General features: G+C 47.9%; 1 protein-coding gene across 3 annotated transcripts in view; it reads left to right on the forward strand.

The window, feature by feature from the left end:
• Nucleotides 1-16345, forward strand: part of SCN8A (sodium voltage-gated channel alpha subunit 8) — a 53680-nt gene that overhangs the window by 15026 nt on the left and 22309 nt on the right. For 2 of the 3 annotated variants that reach the window (XM_051641376.1, XM_051641377.1), the window contains exons 3-13: nt 1362-1479; nt 3002-3092; nt 3308-3436; nt 5548-5639; nt 9269-9490; nt 10317-10380; nt 10914-11055; nt 11720-11926; nt 12444-12731; nt 13525-13884; nt 14783-14918. In XM_051641376.1, the coding sequence (XP_051497336.1) occupies nt 1362-1479; nt 3002-3092; nt 3308-3436; nt 5548-5639; nt 9269-9490; nt 10317-10380; nt 10914-11055; nt 11720-11926; nt 12444-12731; nt 13525-13884; nt 14783-14918 (1849 nt within the window). The remainder of the gene's footprint in view (nt 1-1361; nt 1480-3001; nt 3093-3307; nt 3437-5547; nt 5640-9268; nt 9491-10316; nt 10381-10913; nt 11056-11719; nt 11927-12443; nt 12732-13524; nt 13885-14782; nt 14919-16345) is intronic. The other variant, XM_051641378.1, reaches the window with a different exon arrangement.

The raw sequence follows: 16345 nt of genomic DNA on the forward strand, positions 1-16345 counted from the left end.
GGTAATCTGCTCATGAATTCTTGATGCTGCAATTCAAGAGCTGTCCAGGGTTGTCTTTAAAGTGCTTTTGTGGGGAGATGCATTAGTGGTTATGCTAACTAATCTTCCTCACTTGGTGCTGAACCACAATCTGATTTTGATTTCCTTTTCAAATAATTTACTGCTCAACGGGCTAATTTAGCCAAATGAGCTAAAAGATGTTGTTTCACTTGCTGGGAGGGAAATGACAAATTTCCTCAGAGTGAGTCTCCTGGGGAAGCACAGTGAGAGCCTTGGCAGCCAGCCCTGGTGGATTCCCTGGGGTTGGGCTCCGGGTGGTGCCAAACGGGGGGCTGGGGTGGGCAGAGCTCTGGGCTTCATCCTGCAGCATCCCAGAGGGAATGGAGAATGGGAAGATGGTGCTGGGGAAAGGGCTTTGGCTTTTTCAGGGCGGACAAATGGCTTTTTTTTTTTTTTTTTTTTCTTTCTTCTCCCTTTCAAGTTGAGCAGTAGGTGCATGGAGTGTGCTGGTATCAGGCAACCACAGTTCTAATTTAGCCTCTCCAGATGGCTGCTTCTCGAGACGCCTGCTCGCTGGCGGGGAGATGGGAGAGCTGCTCTGTGTCTTAAGGCTGGTGGTGGAGGGATGAGGTGGATTCTGCCTCACGTTTACGTGATTCATTCCACAGGTTCTGTAGGAAGGAGCAAACCTTAACATCTCGCTAAGGAAGGGTAGTGGGGACATGTGGCTGTGCCTGGAGTTTTGAGGCACCAGCCTGGGGGGTGCTCAGCATTGCCCAGGAATGGGAATGATGGGGCCTGACTTGTGTCTGCTGGGCTGGGGGACCCTGTGGGGACATTTTCTTTCTGCTTACGTGTCAAACCCTTCTTTGCAGGTGAGGTCTCATAAAACTGGGTGGCTGTTGGTGAGGTTTGGGAAGGGGGCACAGGCTGCATGGACACTGTCTTGCTCCCGGGGCAGTGGTTTGAGGACTGGGTTCAGCTGTTAATTCTGCTCCTGGATTTGTGACCCCTCGTTGATTTGGGCCTTGGTTCTTAACTATTGGCTCAGGTTAATAATTTTTCTACTCCCATATGATGAAAATGTGCACCCATGGATGGGAGATTTTGCTTCTGCTCGGTCTGAGATGTCGAGTAAAATGGATGGTTTGGAGTAGAATTATTCATGATGCACTGGTAGGTATGTTTTATCCTAACAGGGGCTTCATAAAGGAGATTATTCTTTAAACTGCATAAAATGCTATTATTTTTTTTTACCATGGAAGTTGTTGGTCTGTTTTTTTGTACGACTCATGCTTGGATTTTCATGCATTAACTCTTTTTCTCTCTCTCTTTTTCTTTCTCTTTTTGTTTCTCTGCAGACCTTTGTAGTACTAAACAGAGGGAAAACACTCTTCCGATTTAGTGCCACACCTGCCTTGTACATTTTAAGTCCTTTTAATCTGTTTAGAAGAATAGCTATTAAAATTTTGATACATTCATATCCTTTTTATTACCGAGTTATTGTTGCCTTTGTATATTCACTGAAAAACCCGTGGCCTCGTTGCTCAGCCCAGATAGTGTCTCTGAGTTACCTTTCTGTGCCTGATGAAGCTGGATTGGCCTTGAAGCATGACAAAAATGGGCTGTTTTGAATGGAAAAGGATGGTCCCTTAGATATTTCCAGTCAAGTGGACATTTAGGTTGTTTTCCTTGCTAAATTGCACCTGTCTGTGCCTGTTCTTAGAATCATAGAATCAGTCATAGAATCAATCACAGAATCAATCATAGAATCACAGAATATGCTAAGTTGGAAGGGACCATCAGGGTCACAGACATTGATAAGTTTGGGAACAAATATGCTGCAAGGTTATGCTTCATGTGAAGGGGAGTTGAGTTTAACTAGCTGCTAATATGGTTAAATAATTAGTAGAGAAGGAGCCAAAGGCCCCTGATCCCTAATGAGACGCTGATTTCTTGCTCTTTTGGCATCTCTTCCTTCTAATGGCAAGGCTGTTCCAAACTGTTCCACTGCAGGGCTTCAGACAGCTCAGATTGCTTCAGGAACATCAGCACGTGTCATTAGGAGAGGGGGGGATGACAAAAGTGGGATATTGGCTGAGCTGCTTTGCCCTGTTTATTTATTTATTTTTGGAAAGTGACTGGGAACCAGAAACACACTCCCATGTTGTTTTAGAGGCTTCTAGGTCCTTCCTTCCTGCATCCCAAAGGAAGAAAAAGCTTTTCCACCTCTTCATGCTTCAGGCTCTGCTTGGGATGTGAGGCTGGGGATGTTTTCTTGGGCTCGTGTGTTCCTTCTTGTTCCCATCCCTCTGGGTGAGCTGGGACGCGGTCGGGAGGCACAGACCTGGCAGGGTGGGATGAGGTCCTGGGGCTGGGGCCTTGAGCTAAGATCCAGTTGAGTCTGTTTGCAGCTTTGGAAGTCAAACAGCTTTGGATCTAACCCTGGAGTTCACCACCCTGCTGAGAAATCAGTAGTTAACCCCTCAAACTGCTAATTCAGGAATTGTGCTGTCCCTGCAATGCTCCTCAGGTCGGTCCAGCACCTTCCAAACAGGACACGAGATCCTGAACACACAGAGGGATGTTGGGCAAGATTCCTCAGGTTTTCCCCAAGCTCAATCCAGGGTTGCCCATGGATTGCAGCACTGCTTTCCTGTTGCATCCATTGGCAAGAATGTATTTTGATGTTACTGAATAGATGGAATTATTTGGGGAGATGTTTTTTGTTTCCACGTGTGATTTTGGGGCTTGCTAAAAAAATACCAGGAAATAGAAAATAAATGGAATGGTGACATGAAAACCTTGTTTCTGTATAATTAGCAGTTTGAGGGGTCTTATTTCCCATGGCTGCTGGGAGCATTTTGGCTGTTATTTGTGATCCACAGACAACAGACTGGAAAGAGTTGTTGAATTTAATTGTAGTGCAGTGAGCTCGGGGGAGCCAGAAGGGGATGTAAAAGCCACACCCAGTGTCCCTTGGATCCTTGACTTTGTTCCACAGTATTTAGCATGATCATTATGTGCACTATTTTGACCAACTGTGTATTCATGACTTTTAGTAACCCACCCGAATGGTCGAAGAATGTGGAGTAAGTAATGTTTGTGTTTCTACAAAGCTCACAGAGGGGTGTTTCCCTTCTGTTGAGAATCCTTGTTCCTGCTCATGTCTTAAGCTGCTGGGAACACAACTCATCGTTTGTATCCACTTTGTTCAGACAAAAGTGGTTGCATTTCATGACTTTTCATGACTGAAACGCCGTTTCCCCAGGCTCTGCAGTGCAGCTCTCTCTCTTCCTCGTGGCAGGTACACCTTCACTGGCATTTATACGTTTGAATCCCTTGTGAAAATCATTGCGAGAGGGTTTTGCATAGATGGCTTCACTTTCCTGCGGGATCCGTGGAACTGGTTGGATTTCAGCGTCATCATGATGGCGTAAGTTGTGATTTCAGATGATTTCAGGTGGCTGTGGCACCCGGGAGGGGCTTGAGGCCTGAGGAAGGGGGTGGTGGGTGGGGTAAGGGAAAAAAAATGAATCAAGGAAAACTGAAGTGAACCCTCAAGAGATTGGATGTTTCAGGATTCCAGTGTGACTCCATCGAGTTGATGCTGCGAAAAAATACATTGTGTTTTTGTTTTTTTTAAAACTGCCTTTATTGATGTAAGCCTTTATAATAGTGGCTGGCATTTTGGATTGCTCACCTCCTGGGGTGGCTCCTTGTTCTGTTAAGCACAGGACTAGGAGCCAAACATCTTTAAATTCTCATCTTTGCCACCCCTTGGGCTCGGAGATGAGAACTCCCGGGGCTGTGGCTGAAGGTTGAACAGCGACGACCCCGTTTCTGATGGAAGGGGCAGTGTCAGAAGAGGCAACACTTTCTTTTCCTTCCTCATTCTTTTCTCTTGTGCCAGATGAACTTGCCTTGGTCTAATAAAGTGGATTCCTGGGGATGTCTGAGCTCACAGCTGAACTGGGAGGTGCTCACTAGGGTTCTGGTTTTGCCCTTTCTGGCTGTGCTGGTCGCTGTGTAGGCTCAGTCCTGCTGCTGAAACCAGGTGTCTGTCACTGCTGCTCTGACTTACTGGTGGAAAAGATTCTTTTTTTTTTTTTACATCTGTTTTTGGAATATTGCACGTGTGCATGTTTGGGCTCCCAGAAGAACAGCTGCTGAAAACTGAGGGATTGTGTAGGAAGGCTCAGGACCCCAGTTTTCAAGGGTTCATAGCACTTTAATCATACAAAACATCTTTTTTTGGCTGGGTTCTGCACCCAAGGTTGTTGATTTTCTTGAGTTTCTGCTCTTTTTCTGCTCGCCTGTTAGTCATGTCTTTAAATGCCAGGGAAAGGGTTGAACATTGTTCACAAAAGGCAAAATAACCAGGAACTCCCTGGGACTTCAGCCTTAGTTCAGAGCAGCTGGGACCTGCTGCGTGTGGTGGGAACAGGCCTGTGGGGGTGAGACCCCCCACCTGGGGCACACAGACCAGGTTGGGTTGGTGAATTCTTTTTCCCTTTGTCTTTGGAGAAATTCCCCAGGAGCAGCTTGAAAAGGCCTGATGCCTTAAGACCCCTTGGTCTTAAATGTGCTTAAATGAGCTGATCTAACTCTGTAACCTCCTTATTTCTGCTGAGGTGTCCTGTGGACTTCAGCTACAACCCTTGCCTGTGTGTTATTTAAATCCCACTAATAGGGTCTAAATTTTATGAAGCACTTGAGGCCTTTCTGCACCAGGAAGAATCTTGAATATTGTGCATTTCTTGGCTTTTTTCTACACCATGTTTCTCCCCAGTCAGCACAGAGGAAACATTCTTTTCTGGGTCATGGTCAAATTGAGCCCTGTTAACCTGGCTTGAAGCCTCTGTGTATCTCAGGTTTATCCCCTGATCAAAATGGGGATGCTCATTCCTACCCGTGGCTCCCAAACAGGGAGTAAAGCATAAAGGCTTAAAATGGAGGATGCTAATGAAAGCAAAAGGTGCTCATACTTCATTAAAAACATGACGGGAAGTGAATAGACCCGAAACCATTGAGCTGAGGTGATGCCACCAAGTCTCCTCACACTCTGACAGTTTCACAGTGGCTGTCTTCTGTAGAGTTGTGAATTCCCAAGTCCTCCACAGAGGAGAACACCTGGACAAGCTGGTTGCAGGGTGGAGAGACCTCAGCTGTGTTTTGGCCCAGACATTTTCTCTCTCTCTTTTTTAAATGCCAGTTCTAAAGCACTTGCAATGACAAGCTGTTTCCTGCAAACAGACAGCTATATGAAAGGGAGGGTGACCCCAATGGTGCCATTAACTCTGGTTTAATTCTGCAGGTATATAACAGAGTTTGTAAACCTAGGCAATGTTTCAGCTCTGCGCACTTTCAGGGTTCTGAGAGCTTTGAAAACTATTTCTGTAATTCCAGGTAAGGCGGCCTCCGGTTGGTGTTAGCTGTTGGGTACAGGCCCCTGTGAGTGATGTATTGCTTTGTCTGTAGTTGGTGTTTTGACTTTGGTGTGTGTATTGTCATTGTGTTTTTTGTGTGTGACCTCCCTCATTGCAGATATGTCACAGAGTTTGTGGACCTTGGGAATGTCTCAGCATTGAGAACTTTCAGAGTTCTCCGAGCTTTGAAAACTATCTCTGTCATTCCAGGTGAGAACCATGAAGCATTCAAGGCTGCTCTTGCATCTCTTCCCTTCTCCATATCTCCCCTCTCGTCCTGCATTGCTTGTTTCTCAGAAAAAGGCACTGGGATATCTTTTTGATGGGCTTTGCAGTCTGTATGAACAGAGCAGTTTGACATTAAGGCTTCTGGGCCACCAAATTATGGGATGAGCAGTCTGCTGGTCCCTGCTGCTCGGTCCCTGTGCACTCCTGTGGCCACCCCATCTGGGAAATGAAAGCCAGGCCCAGAGTTTAGAACGAATGAAGATGAATAAAGGATGAATAAATGATCAGAGACTCCCTTCCTCCTGCTGCTGAACAGTTTCTTGCTCAGCAAGTCATCCCTTCAACGTCAGTGTCCTGGTTTGAGCCAGGATGAGGCCACTTGTACTGATTTTATTTCCCTCAGTAAGCTTTCTTTTAACTATCAGTAAGTGTTCCAGGCTTCATCCTGGCTCAGACCAGGACAGTCAGTGTTCCTGGAGTTGTGTTAGGAATAACTTTGTAAAGCGAGTGAGCAAAACCCAACCAAGATTAAAACCTTTCTACTCCAGTTGCCTGGAGGCAGATGGGGCAGGTTGTCTTCTAGGTGATGACAAGAAGCTTTCAGAAAGTGTCAGTGCTGCCATTTAGAGACAGACTAAGATAAGCATCTGCACTCCCAGCTTCTGCCCTGGTGTGTTGTGGTGGAAATGACTGTCAGCTGGTAGAGCAGTGGTGTGTGGCCCAAGTCTTCAAGCACAGACCTGCCCATTTCACCTGCCACACCCAGAGCTGCAGGACTTGCAGAGCTCCTGCTTGATCTCACCTCCATCTGGGTGACAGAGGGTGAGCAACAGCCCTTCCTTTCTTGGAAGAGACCACAGAGACTGTACAGACTGAGGATATGATTCTGATCCTGGATTTTTGTATGGAAGACTCTCATGCAGGTGGTTTCTCAAGTTTTTATTTTAAGCTCAAGGCTCAGTTCTCACAGGCACTGAAGTGTTGGTAAGTTTTCCAGTTGTAGGTGCCTGACCTGCCTCAAAATGGGCACCCAAAATAGTCACTGGACGAGGCTCCTGTTTCTTGGTGCTTGTTTCCTGATGCATCAACTGATCATGGCTCTTTTGCTTTCTCAGGCCACACTTGCATTTACATTTGCCAGAAAAGAGACTATGGAATCCTAGGGGCCCATCCCTTTTGTCCCCATTCCAGACTGCTAAACCCATCAGATGGTCGTGGCTGTTGTGCATGATGTTCCAAAGTGGCATCTGCTTCCCTTGCACTGAGTGGGAGATGCTGGAGTGATGGAGCCTCCCTGAGTGTTTGGCAGTGCTCACACCAGGAGCAGGAGGTCCCTGGTAGTTGTTGGCAGCACGAGATGGGTCTGGAGGGCAGTTGTGGTTCTGACACTGCTCCAGGGGTTACTGGCTTGCTTGAAGAAAAGCATCCACCTTAAAATCAGTTTCAGTGTTGGTGTCACTTCCATAATCAGCAAAGTGAAGATGATGCAGCTTCAATGAGCTGGTTACTAATTGTGTGGCAGCATTTCTTGTCTTCCTGGGGGAAGGAGCAGGGCAGTTGAGTTTTGTATCATTCTCTCCATACTGCTCCAAACTGATGGAGTTTTCCTTTTAATCCAAGTGACAGCAAAGAGGGGGGTGGAACCTGAGCCCCTTTTCAGCTCAGGGCAGATGTGTGTTTTTTAGATGACATAAAAATGGGAAATATTACCAGAATGTGACACAACACTGGATAAAATTCCGTGCAGGTAGAGGGTCTGTACAGATGTGTGGGCTTCTGTGAGCTAAAATACCAAAATCCTGCTTTCGTCTTCTGGCTTGATAGACCATAATAAACTCTGTGCTGGTCTAAAGCTTTTTATTGGCACTTGAATTATTGGTATTTTAATTATCTGATGCCATCAGTCTCTGTGCCTGTGACACGTGGACATTGAAGGGAGCCAGGGGGAACCTGGAGGTGACTTCTTTGTGCTGTGGTTGGTCTGGGAGCACTTGCTGCCAGTTTGATCATGTTGGGTCCAAACCCAGTTCTCCTGATCTGCCTGTGGGAGAGCACCATACAAACCAGAACCAGGGGGGCTGGTCAGTGGCTGCATGTGCTGGGGAGGGGGAGGAGATGAGCATGTGAACCAGCACCGTGACCCGTGTTTGTCTGGCAGAACTGTCAGCAAAAACCTGCTTTGGCTTGGAGGAAAAGTTTTGAAGATTGAAGTAAAAGACATCTGAAAAAAAAAAAAAAAAAAGATTCCTCCATAAGAATTGCTTTTTATTGATCTGTTTCTTTCATCTTTGTGTTCCTGCTATGGATCAAAACTCTGCTGGTAGAGAAAGGTTTCTTGTCACAGATTTCTTGCAGAATGTTCTTGTGGCCTCAGCCAGAGATTTGGCTCTGGCTGGCCCCAAATTCAGCTGGGTCTGTGATTTATTTCTTGTTTCCTCCTTCAGCCTCCTTCATTACTCATTTATAAATGAATGATCATCCTACTTAACACCAGAAAGGCTGATTGAAGTGCCCTGATACTGTTATAGTTGATGCATCCAAAGTTCTTGCTTGTTTAGGTCCATCTCCTGGAGCTGTTAGTGCCACGTTCTTCCCCCAGCTTAGGGATGGTTTGGAAAACTGGCAGGATTCTGGGCTTATGCCTGAGCTTTTATTGTTGAGCCTTGACTAATCATGATCCAGGTGAGATCCCGATTCCCCCATAACAAAACCCACCACCTAAATGAAGGATTCTGCTCCCAGAAGGAGAGGGAAGTGCTGGAACAGTTCAGTTAAGCAGTGGAAACTGAAGATGTAGACAGTTCAGAAGGTATTTGATCTTTGTAAGTTGAAGTTTGTGTCAGGAAGATGGGCTTGAACACAGCTGGATGTGTCCCTGGAGGGGTTTGTAGCAGTGTGTCTGAATTTGACATCTCTGCTCAGAGAAACCCTGTCCTGGACAGGGACTCCCCAGCAGCCCCTGCTGCAAGGCTCAGGCATTCCCTGCTGAACACTGGCACTTGGGTTTCATAGAATGTCTTGGGTTGGAAGGGACCTAAAGCTCATCTAGTGCAACCCCCCTACAATCAGCAGGGACATCTCACACTAGACCAGATTGCTGAGAGCCCCATCAAGCCTGAGCTGGAATGTCTCCAGGGATGGAGCCTCCACTGCCTCTAGGCAACCTGTGCCACTGATCCACCACCCTCCTAGTAAAGAACTTTTTTCTAATGTCCAACCTAAATCTACCCTTTTCTAGCCTAAAACCATCACCCCTTGTCCTATCATTCCATGCCCTGTGAGCAGTGTCAGAAGGGTCAAGCAAAGGCAGGTCAGGCAGGGCTCAGACCTGCTCCTCTGGATTTGTGGTAAGATGTTTCACTCTCATGAAATCCGCTATAAAGCTGGTAGATCCCCGTTCTTCCAACTATTGCTCCTTCACCAGTGAACCTGGTGAGCTTGGGGCATCCATCACCTTTATTGTACTGGTTGAAAACCCAAGGAGGGGTTCCCAGAACCCACCTGTTCTACAGCAACAACCCTTTGTGGGTGTCAGGCACGGGGGGTATTGGAATTTTCAATGTCTTTTCCTTCTACAGGAGTGATTTCTAGTCTTATTTTCTTCTCTGCAGGCTTGAAGACCATTGTGGGGGCTCTAATTCAGTCTGTGAAGAAGCTGTCAGATGTCATGATCTTGACAGTGTTTTGTCTCAGTGTCTTTGCTCTGATTGGGCTGCAGCTGTTCATGGGCAATTTGAGGAACAAGTGTGTGATTTGGCCAATTAACATGAACGAGAGTTTCCTGGACAACGGCTCGAGGGGCTTTGACTGGGAGGAGTACACCAACAATATGTGTGGGTATTTCTGCTGCTGCCTGAAACCTTCTGATTTGGCTTAATCCTGCTGGCCAGGAGGGTTTCTGACGTGGCTTCAGAACGTGGTGTGTCCAGCCTGGCACAGCAAAAACCTGGCATAGATATTTTTCAGTTTTTAGAAACCTGACCTTGGGAAGGTGTCCCTCTTGGGTTCATGCTTTAGACAGTCTTGGCTCTGCCCTTTTAGCTCAATATTTTGTCAAAAATGCTCTTTTTTTTTTCATTTCTGTTTTGTTTCCAATTAAAAACTGTTTAAATATGGTCGATGAGAAGTAACTGCCTGCTTAGGGCTGGAAGGGACCTCCAGGATCATCTGGTCCAACCTTTCTAGTTAATGCTGCAGGTGACATGAGATGGCTCAGCACCCTCACTGACTGTCACGTCCTTCCCTTGGTTTTGCTGAGTTGTTCAGAGAATTCACCTGAAGTTGTTGGTGCCTGTGTCTGCCTGGCAGCAGCCTTCCCCACTGCTGGGGTCTCAGAGCTGTCAGTGGTGCTGGGGATGATCAAGGAAACCAGCCTCCAAGTTTCTGTAGCTTAATTTCTTCCTCCTGTCCCACTTTGAGCTTCTCTGCTGTGCAGTCAGCTGGTTTGAAATCTCCAGAATACGAGACTGACTCCCAGAAAGGTGTTTAAGCTCAGGCACAGTTAAAGTTTCTCAAAGCTGGGTTTGTTTGCTGACAAACTGATCAGGAGGGGATCTGGAGGGCTCCGAGGTGAAGGTTTTTCAGGTGCTCTAGTGTATGAAATCCTCTGACTCCCTGTGTGTGTGGGTGTAATAATCTCTCCTTTTTCATCTTCCTCAGCAAATTTTTACATCATTCCTGGTGCCCCTGATCCTTTGCTCTGTGGTAACAGCTCCGATGCAGGGTGAGTGCTGAGCTTTATCAAAAGTAGAGACTCTAATTACCATTGATCTTGGCTAATGGTGGCAAAACCTTTGGAATATTTCCTGGTGCTTCCTTTGTTGGTTCTGGTGTTAATTCCCATGTAAAACGTTTCACATTTCTTAATCCAATCATTAATCCATTGTTACTGCCTGACTAATACAATGTAAGCTGACATTTTTCATGTCAGCTGAGGAAGCAGGGATGGCTGATGATCATTGCTAGTGGCATCATTTCCCTCTGAATCCAGCCATAAGAATCATCAGAGAAGCAGAGGAGGGAGAAATGGAAGCTTCCCATGGGCTGTTGCCTCCAGTTGGTTTTTCACCCAGTCTTTGGGTCTAAAAATTGTGGCAAAAGCCTTTGTCACACGTTGGGTGAAAAGCCTCTTGTTGCCCCATCTTGTAGGACGAAGCCAACAGGGCTCTTCTGGAGCAGTGGGCAGTGGGCACTTTGGCAGCTGCTTTGTCCCTTTCACTGCTGTGGTGCCTGAGATGGCTCTTGTCTTCTCCACAGTCAATGTCCAGAGGGCTACACGTGCATGAAGGCAGGACGGAACCCCAACTATGGTTACACAAGCTTTGACACCTTCAGCTGGGCTTTTCTGGCTTTATTTCGCCTTATGACTCAGGACTTTTGGGAAAACTTGTATCAATTAGTAAGTAAACGTTGCTGCTCCACAAGATGAGAATGGGGGGACACTACAGGAGAGGAGGCTGTGACAAGCTGTGTGTTGTGCTTCCTGCCTGAAAGAGTAACTGCAAGTAAAGCTGCCCAGTGAGATGTTGTGTGTTGAGGAGGGGTTGTCACCTCTGAGCCCAGGAGGGAGGGCAGGTCCTCAGCAGCTCAGCTGTGAATTCATCCTGGGAGAGCCTGAGCTGCTGCTGCAGGAGGGAGTGAGCAGTTCAGCTCCCAGCACAGAAGGTGTTCAGGCTCTTTGGAGGGCAGAGTGTTTCCTTGTAACCTGAGGAGGGTTTGGGGACCTTGCTGAGGTGGCTTTTCTTCCCTCTTCTTTTGTTTCAAAGGAGTCTTGAGCATTGAGTTTCACCCTGTTACTCTGAATCCTTCATGGTTTGCATCCTTTGGGTGTTCCCTTAGGAGAAGGGGGGGGATGTGTCACCTCTTGTGTTGAAGGCCCATGAACGTGCAGCATCTTGGTGCTCTGCAGGGCAAGTGCTGAGATGTTAAATCTTCAGCACCACGATATTTTCTTAGAAGCATTTAGGTCAAGAAGCCTGAGACCAGTTCATGTATCAGGTATCACTCTGAAATTGCTTTCCCCTTCCTTTTCTCTTTCCTCTACCATTCTTTTCTACTTCCAGACCTTACGAGCAGCAGGAAAAACCTACATGATCTTCTTTGTCTTAGTGATCTTTGTGGGATCATTTTACCTGGTCAATCTAATTTTGGCTGTGGTAGCTATGGCTTATGAAGAGCAGAACCAGGCCACGCTGGAGGAGGCAGAGCAGAAGGAGGCAGAATTTAAGGCCATGTTAGAACAATTGAAAAAGCAGCAGGAAGAAGCACAGGTGAGTGTTTCAATTGTATGTTTTTTGGATGCATTTGCACATGTAAAGATTTATTTGTATAATCAAAAAAAAGGCAGCAGTGCCATCACTGTGTTGCCCGGGGTTCCCATTGGGAACCTCTTCCCTCCTGCTGCTGGTTTTTCCTGATATATGCAAGTTTGCTGGGTTTATTTGCTGCTGGAAAACTCCCTTTTATGGAAATTTTAAACGTTCCCAGAGTTTCCAGGGAAGTGTTGGAATATCTTTGCAAGGCAGACGAGCACATCTTTGTTGGTCCTTTATCAAATGCTTAGAAATGAAGCTGTGGGACTGAGAGAGACTTTGCTGCCCAGAAGTAGAGTATCCAAATATTTACAAGTCCTGCCTGTGAGTTTCTGGCAAGAGAAAGAGCATCTCAGTCCTGCCCCAAAGCCTCGGGCTTTGCTGCATGAAACCCACACTCTCCTGAAGCAGGAAATGGAGGATTAATCGTGGTCAAATCTGATTTATTTTTCCCTTCTCTGGTCTTCACCCCCAGGCTGCTGGCATGGTCACCTCGGCAGGGACAGTCTCTGAAGATGCTGTGGAAGATGATGGAGGGGGGAGGATGTCTCGGAGCTCCTCAGAGATCTCCAAACTCAGCTCCAAGAGTGCCAAGGAGCGCCGGAACCGGAGGAAAAAACGGAAGGACAAGGAACTGTCAGAAGGAGACGAGAAGTGTGACACTGAGAAGGTGTTCAAGTCTGAGTCTGAGGATGGCATGAGGAGGAAGGCGTTCCGGCTGCCGGATAACAGGCTGGGAAGGAAATTTTCCATCATGAACCAGGTAGTTTTCATTTACTTTGCTGATGTTCATACTTGCTGGTGGACGGGACAATATTCTAGTTCAGATCCTGATTAGCATGTCAGAGGAGTCCACCCACTGTCTTGCACTGGCAGAGGATCAGGAGGACATTTATGACCCAGGTTTACAGCCCTGGGACAGGCTGCCCAGAGAGGTGGGGGAGTCTCCTTCTCCAGAGACTTTCAAGACCTGTGTCTGGACACGTTTCTTTGTGAGCTGCCCCAGGGGGTCCTGCTCTAGCAGAAGGTTGAACTCGATGATCTCCAGAGGTCCCTTCCAGCCCTGACCATTCTGTGATTCTAGAACTTGCTCCTGAGAGTAGGGAATGTAACCAGATCACTTCTTCTCAGCCAGCCAGGAGTGAACAGCCTCTGGAGATAGAGCAAGAGGGAAGGGCTTCAAGCTGCAACAGGGCAGGTTTAGACTGAACATTAGGAAAAACATTTTCACAGCCAGAGTGGTCAGACACTGGAACAGGCTGCCCAGGGAGATGGTGGAGTCACCATCCCTGGATGTGTTGAAGGGTCGTTTGGATGTGGTGTTGGTGGAGCTGGTTTAGGGGAGAACTTTGTAGAGCAGGGATGATGGCTGGACTGGGTGATCCCAAGGGGCTTTTCCAGCCTGAATAGTTCTATGATTCTGTGAAGTGCAGCTGAGCAGGGATGGTTTGTGCAGACCCAGAGAGGGAGCAAAACCACCCAAGCAGCTCATGTCAGCCCTTCAGCCCTGCCTGTCTGAGCCATCGTGCCCTTCATGTCCTCTTCTCCCCCCCCAGTCTCTCCTCAGCATCCCAGGCTCCCCTTTCCTCTCCCGTCACAACAGCAAGAGCAGCATCTTCAGCTACAAAGGGCGATTCCGGGACCCGGGCTCAGAGAACGAGTTTGCAGACGACGAGCACAGCACGGTGGAGGAGAGTGAGGGCAGGAGAGACTCCCTCTTCATCCCCATCCGGGGCCGCGACCGGCGCAGCAGCTACAGCGGCTACAGCGGCTACAGCCAAGGCAGCCGCTCCTCGCGCATCTTCCCCGCCCTGCGCCGCAGCCTCAAGAGGAACAGCACGGTGGATTGCAACGGGGTGGTGTCCCTGATCGGGGGGCCCCCCTCCAGCATGCCGGGGGGACGCCTCCTGCCCGAGGTGAGACCACCCCCTGCGGGGTGGGGAAGGTGGGAACAGACGGGAACACCGTGAGGCGCAAGGAGGCCGAGCGCGGGGTCCTGCAGCCGGGCTGAGGGACCCCAAGGTGTGAATACAGCCCTGATAGGAGAGCAGGGAAAAGGACCTGGGGGTGCTAGAATAATGTGTCCAGCTCTGGTGGCCCCAGCACAGGAAAGGGGTGGACCTGGGGGTGGATCGAAAGCTGGACGTGAGCCACCAATGTGAGGTTGCAGCCCAGATGCAACTCCAGCCTGGGCTGCATCACCAGAAGTGTGGCCAGCAGGTCCAGAGGGGTGATTCTGCCCCTCTGCTGTGCCCTGGTGAGACCTCCCCCAGAATATTGTGTCCAGCCCTGATGCCCCCTGCACAGGAAAGATGTGGAGCTGGGGGTGCTAGTGGATCCGAGCTGCTTTTACCCTAATTTTCAGTTGCAGAAAAAATAATAATAAAAGCTGATACTGTCAAGTGCTCGGTTCCTAAACCTGATGAATTTGGGTGGCTCAAGTGAGGCTGAGGTGGAGCTCCCACTGAGCAGAGGGGTTGTAAAGTCCATGGGTCAGAGGAGCCACTGCCCATCTGTGCAGCAGAGAGTGGAAAGTGCTCTGTGCCACAGGAGCCTCTGTTGGGCATGTTCTGTAAAAAAACAGCCCTTGATTCCTCTAAGGGTGCTGGGGCTGGCAGGAGTGAGGGCTGGAGTTTTGGTTTGGCCACTTAATTATATAGGAAAGTGAGAGTGATGGGAGGAACAAAGGGGTTTTTCTCTCTTGGGCGCACGTGCCGTGTTCCTAGGCTGCCAGGAGGTAAAACACTGGGAAGATGGAAGGGTTTGGATTAACCAGCAGGTGGATTTTTTTTTTATTATTTTTTTTTTCCTCAGGGCACAACAGAAATTGAAATTAGGAAGAAACCTGGTGGGTCTCTCCTGGTCTCCATGGATCAAGTGAACGCGTCCTATGGGAGAAAGGACCGAACCAACAGCGTGATGACCGGGCTGACCAACACCCTTGTTGAGGGTAGGTGTGGGTTGAGGTTGATGTTCTTCTCTACAAAGGTGCCCGTTGCCCTCTTGTGGTGTGTTGTAGGAAGACAGGACCCATCCCTGCTTTCTAGTCCTTGATCATGCCTTGGTTTTGCCCAAACCTGTTTTTTTTTGAGTCATTATTGATACAGAAGGATTTATGAGACTTGGTTTTGCACCTGAATTCTACAGATAGGGAGGTAAAGGCAACAAGGAGTTGTAGTTCTAAATGAGTATGTCGTGTGGAGATGAAAGAGTAAGACAATGTCTGGTACAGGTGTTCTGCCATCTCCCAAGGACTGGAGAGACCCTCTTGTGCCTACAGGCTACGGGAGATGAAGGTTGGAGCTGCACTGTGACCCTGTCAGCAGGGAAAGGACCTTCTGCCTGATGGCAGCTCTGAAACACAGAGCTGAGATTTCCAAGTGGCTTGTGCAGGAGCCAGCAAGAATTCCATGAGCAGCAGCCATATGAGGTTGGTGATCTCAAATTCCTGCTGTCTCCTGCAATAAAATTGTATGAAAACTAAATATATACTTAGAAGCAGAGGAAGGTGCTGCTGCTGCTTCCCTCCTGCGCACCCGCCCACAGGCTCCGGCTCTACGGTCCCTTCTTCAACTTTAGAAATTCCAAGGCAACTAAACACTAAGCAACCAGAGAACCAATGAGAAGACAGTGCAGTGGGTCCTTTCCCTGTCCAGAAAAAAACCACTTCAGCATGAGCAGCTGTGTAGCCTGAATGGAACCATTGCAAGTCAAAGAACAGGGAGGGAAAACTCTTCATTTTTCTTCCCCCCACCCCGCGTAGCATTTGAAATGAGCCCCCCAAAAAATGGACAGAGCATCATACTTGATTTCTTGGATGTGGTTGGTCTTAATGAGGTTATTCTTGTTTAAAATCCTTTGCTGCATTATGTCATGTATTTCCTCTTTTAGACCATATCTGCATTCAGCACAGAATTCATTTAAGTTATTTAAAAACTGGCACCAAAGACAATTTAGAATCTGCAACTTTGATTTAAACCATTTTACCTTGATCAGTTCAGAGTTAAATATATCCCTTCATTTAGAAGCATTTGGATTGAATCAGGAGATCCAGGCAGGGCTTGTTGCACAGGTTCAGAGCTGCACTTCCTGGTCACCCCATGTGGATGAAGAACAGTTCCCATCCCTGGAAGAGTTGAAGGGCAGGTTGGATGGGGCTTGGAGCAGCCTGGGCTGGTGGGAGGTGTCCCTGCCCATGCAGGGGGTTGGATCTAGATGGTCTTGAAGGTCCTTTTCAACCCAAACCATTGTGTGATTCTATATGAAGAAGCTCTTGGTGGGGACAAAGGAGAAGTGGGTGAAGCTCAGTGCAAAGACTCGACTCTCTGTGGTGATGACCTGCAGGAGTGGCCGTAGTTGGAAGGTTCATGGCTTAGG

Source organism: Apus apus, chromosome 28, assembly GCF_020740795.1.
Source record: "Apus apus isolate bApuApu2 chromosome 28, bApuApu2.pri.cur, whole genome shotgun sequence".
NCBI classification, from domain to species: Eukaryota; Metazoa; Chordata; class Aves; order Apodiformes; family Apodidae; genus Apus; species Apus apus.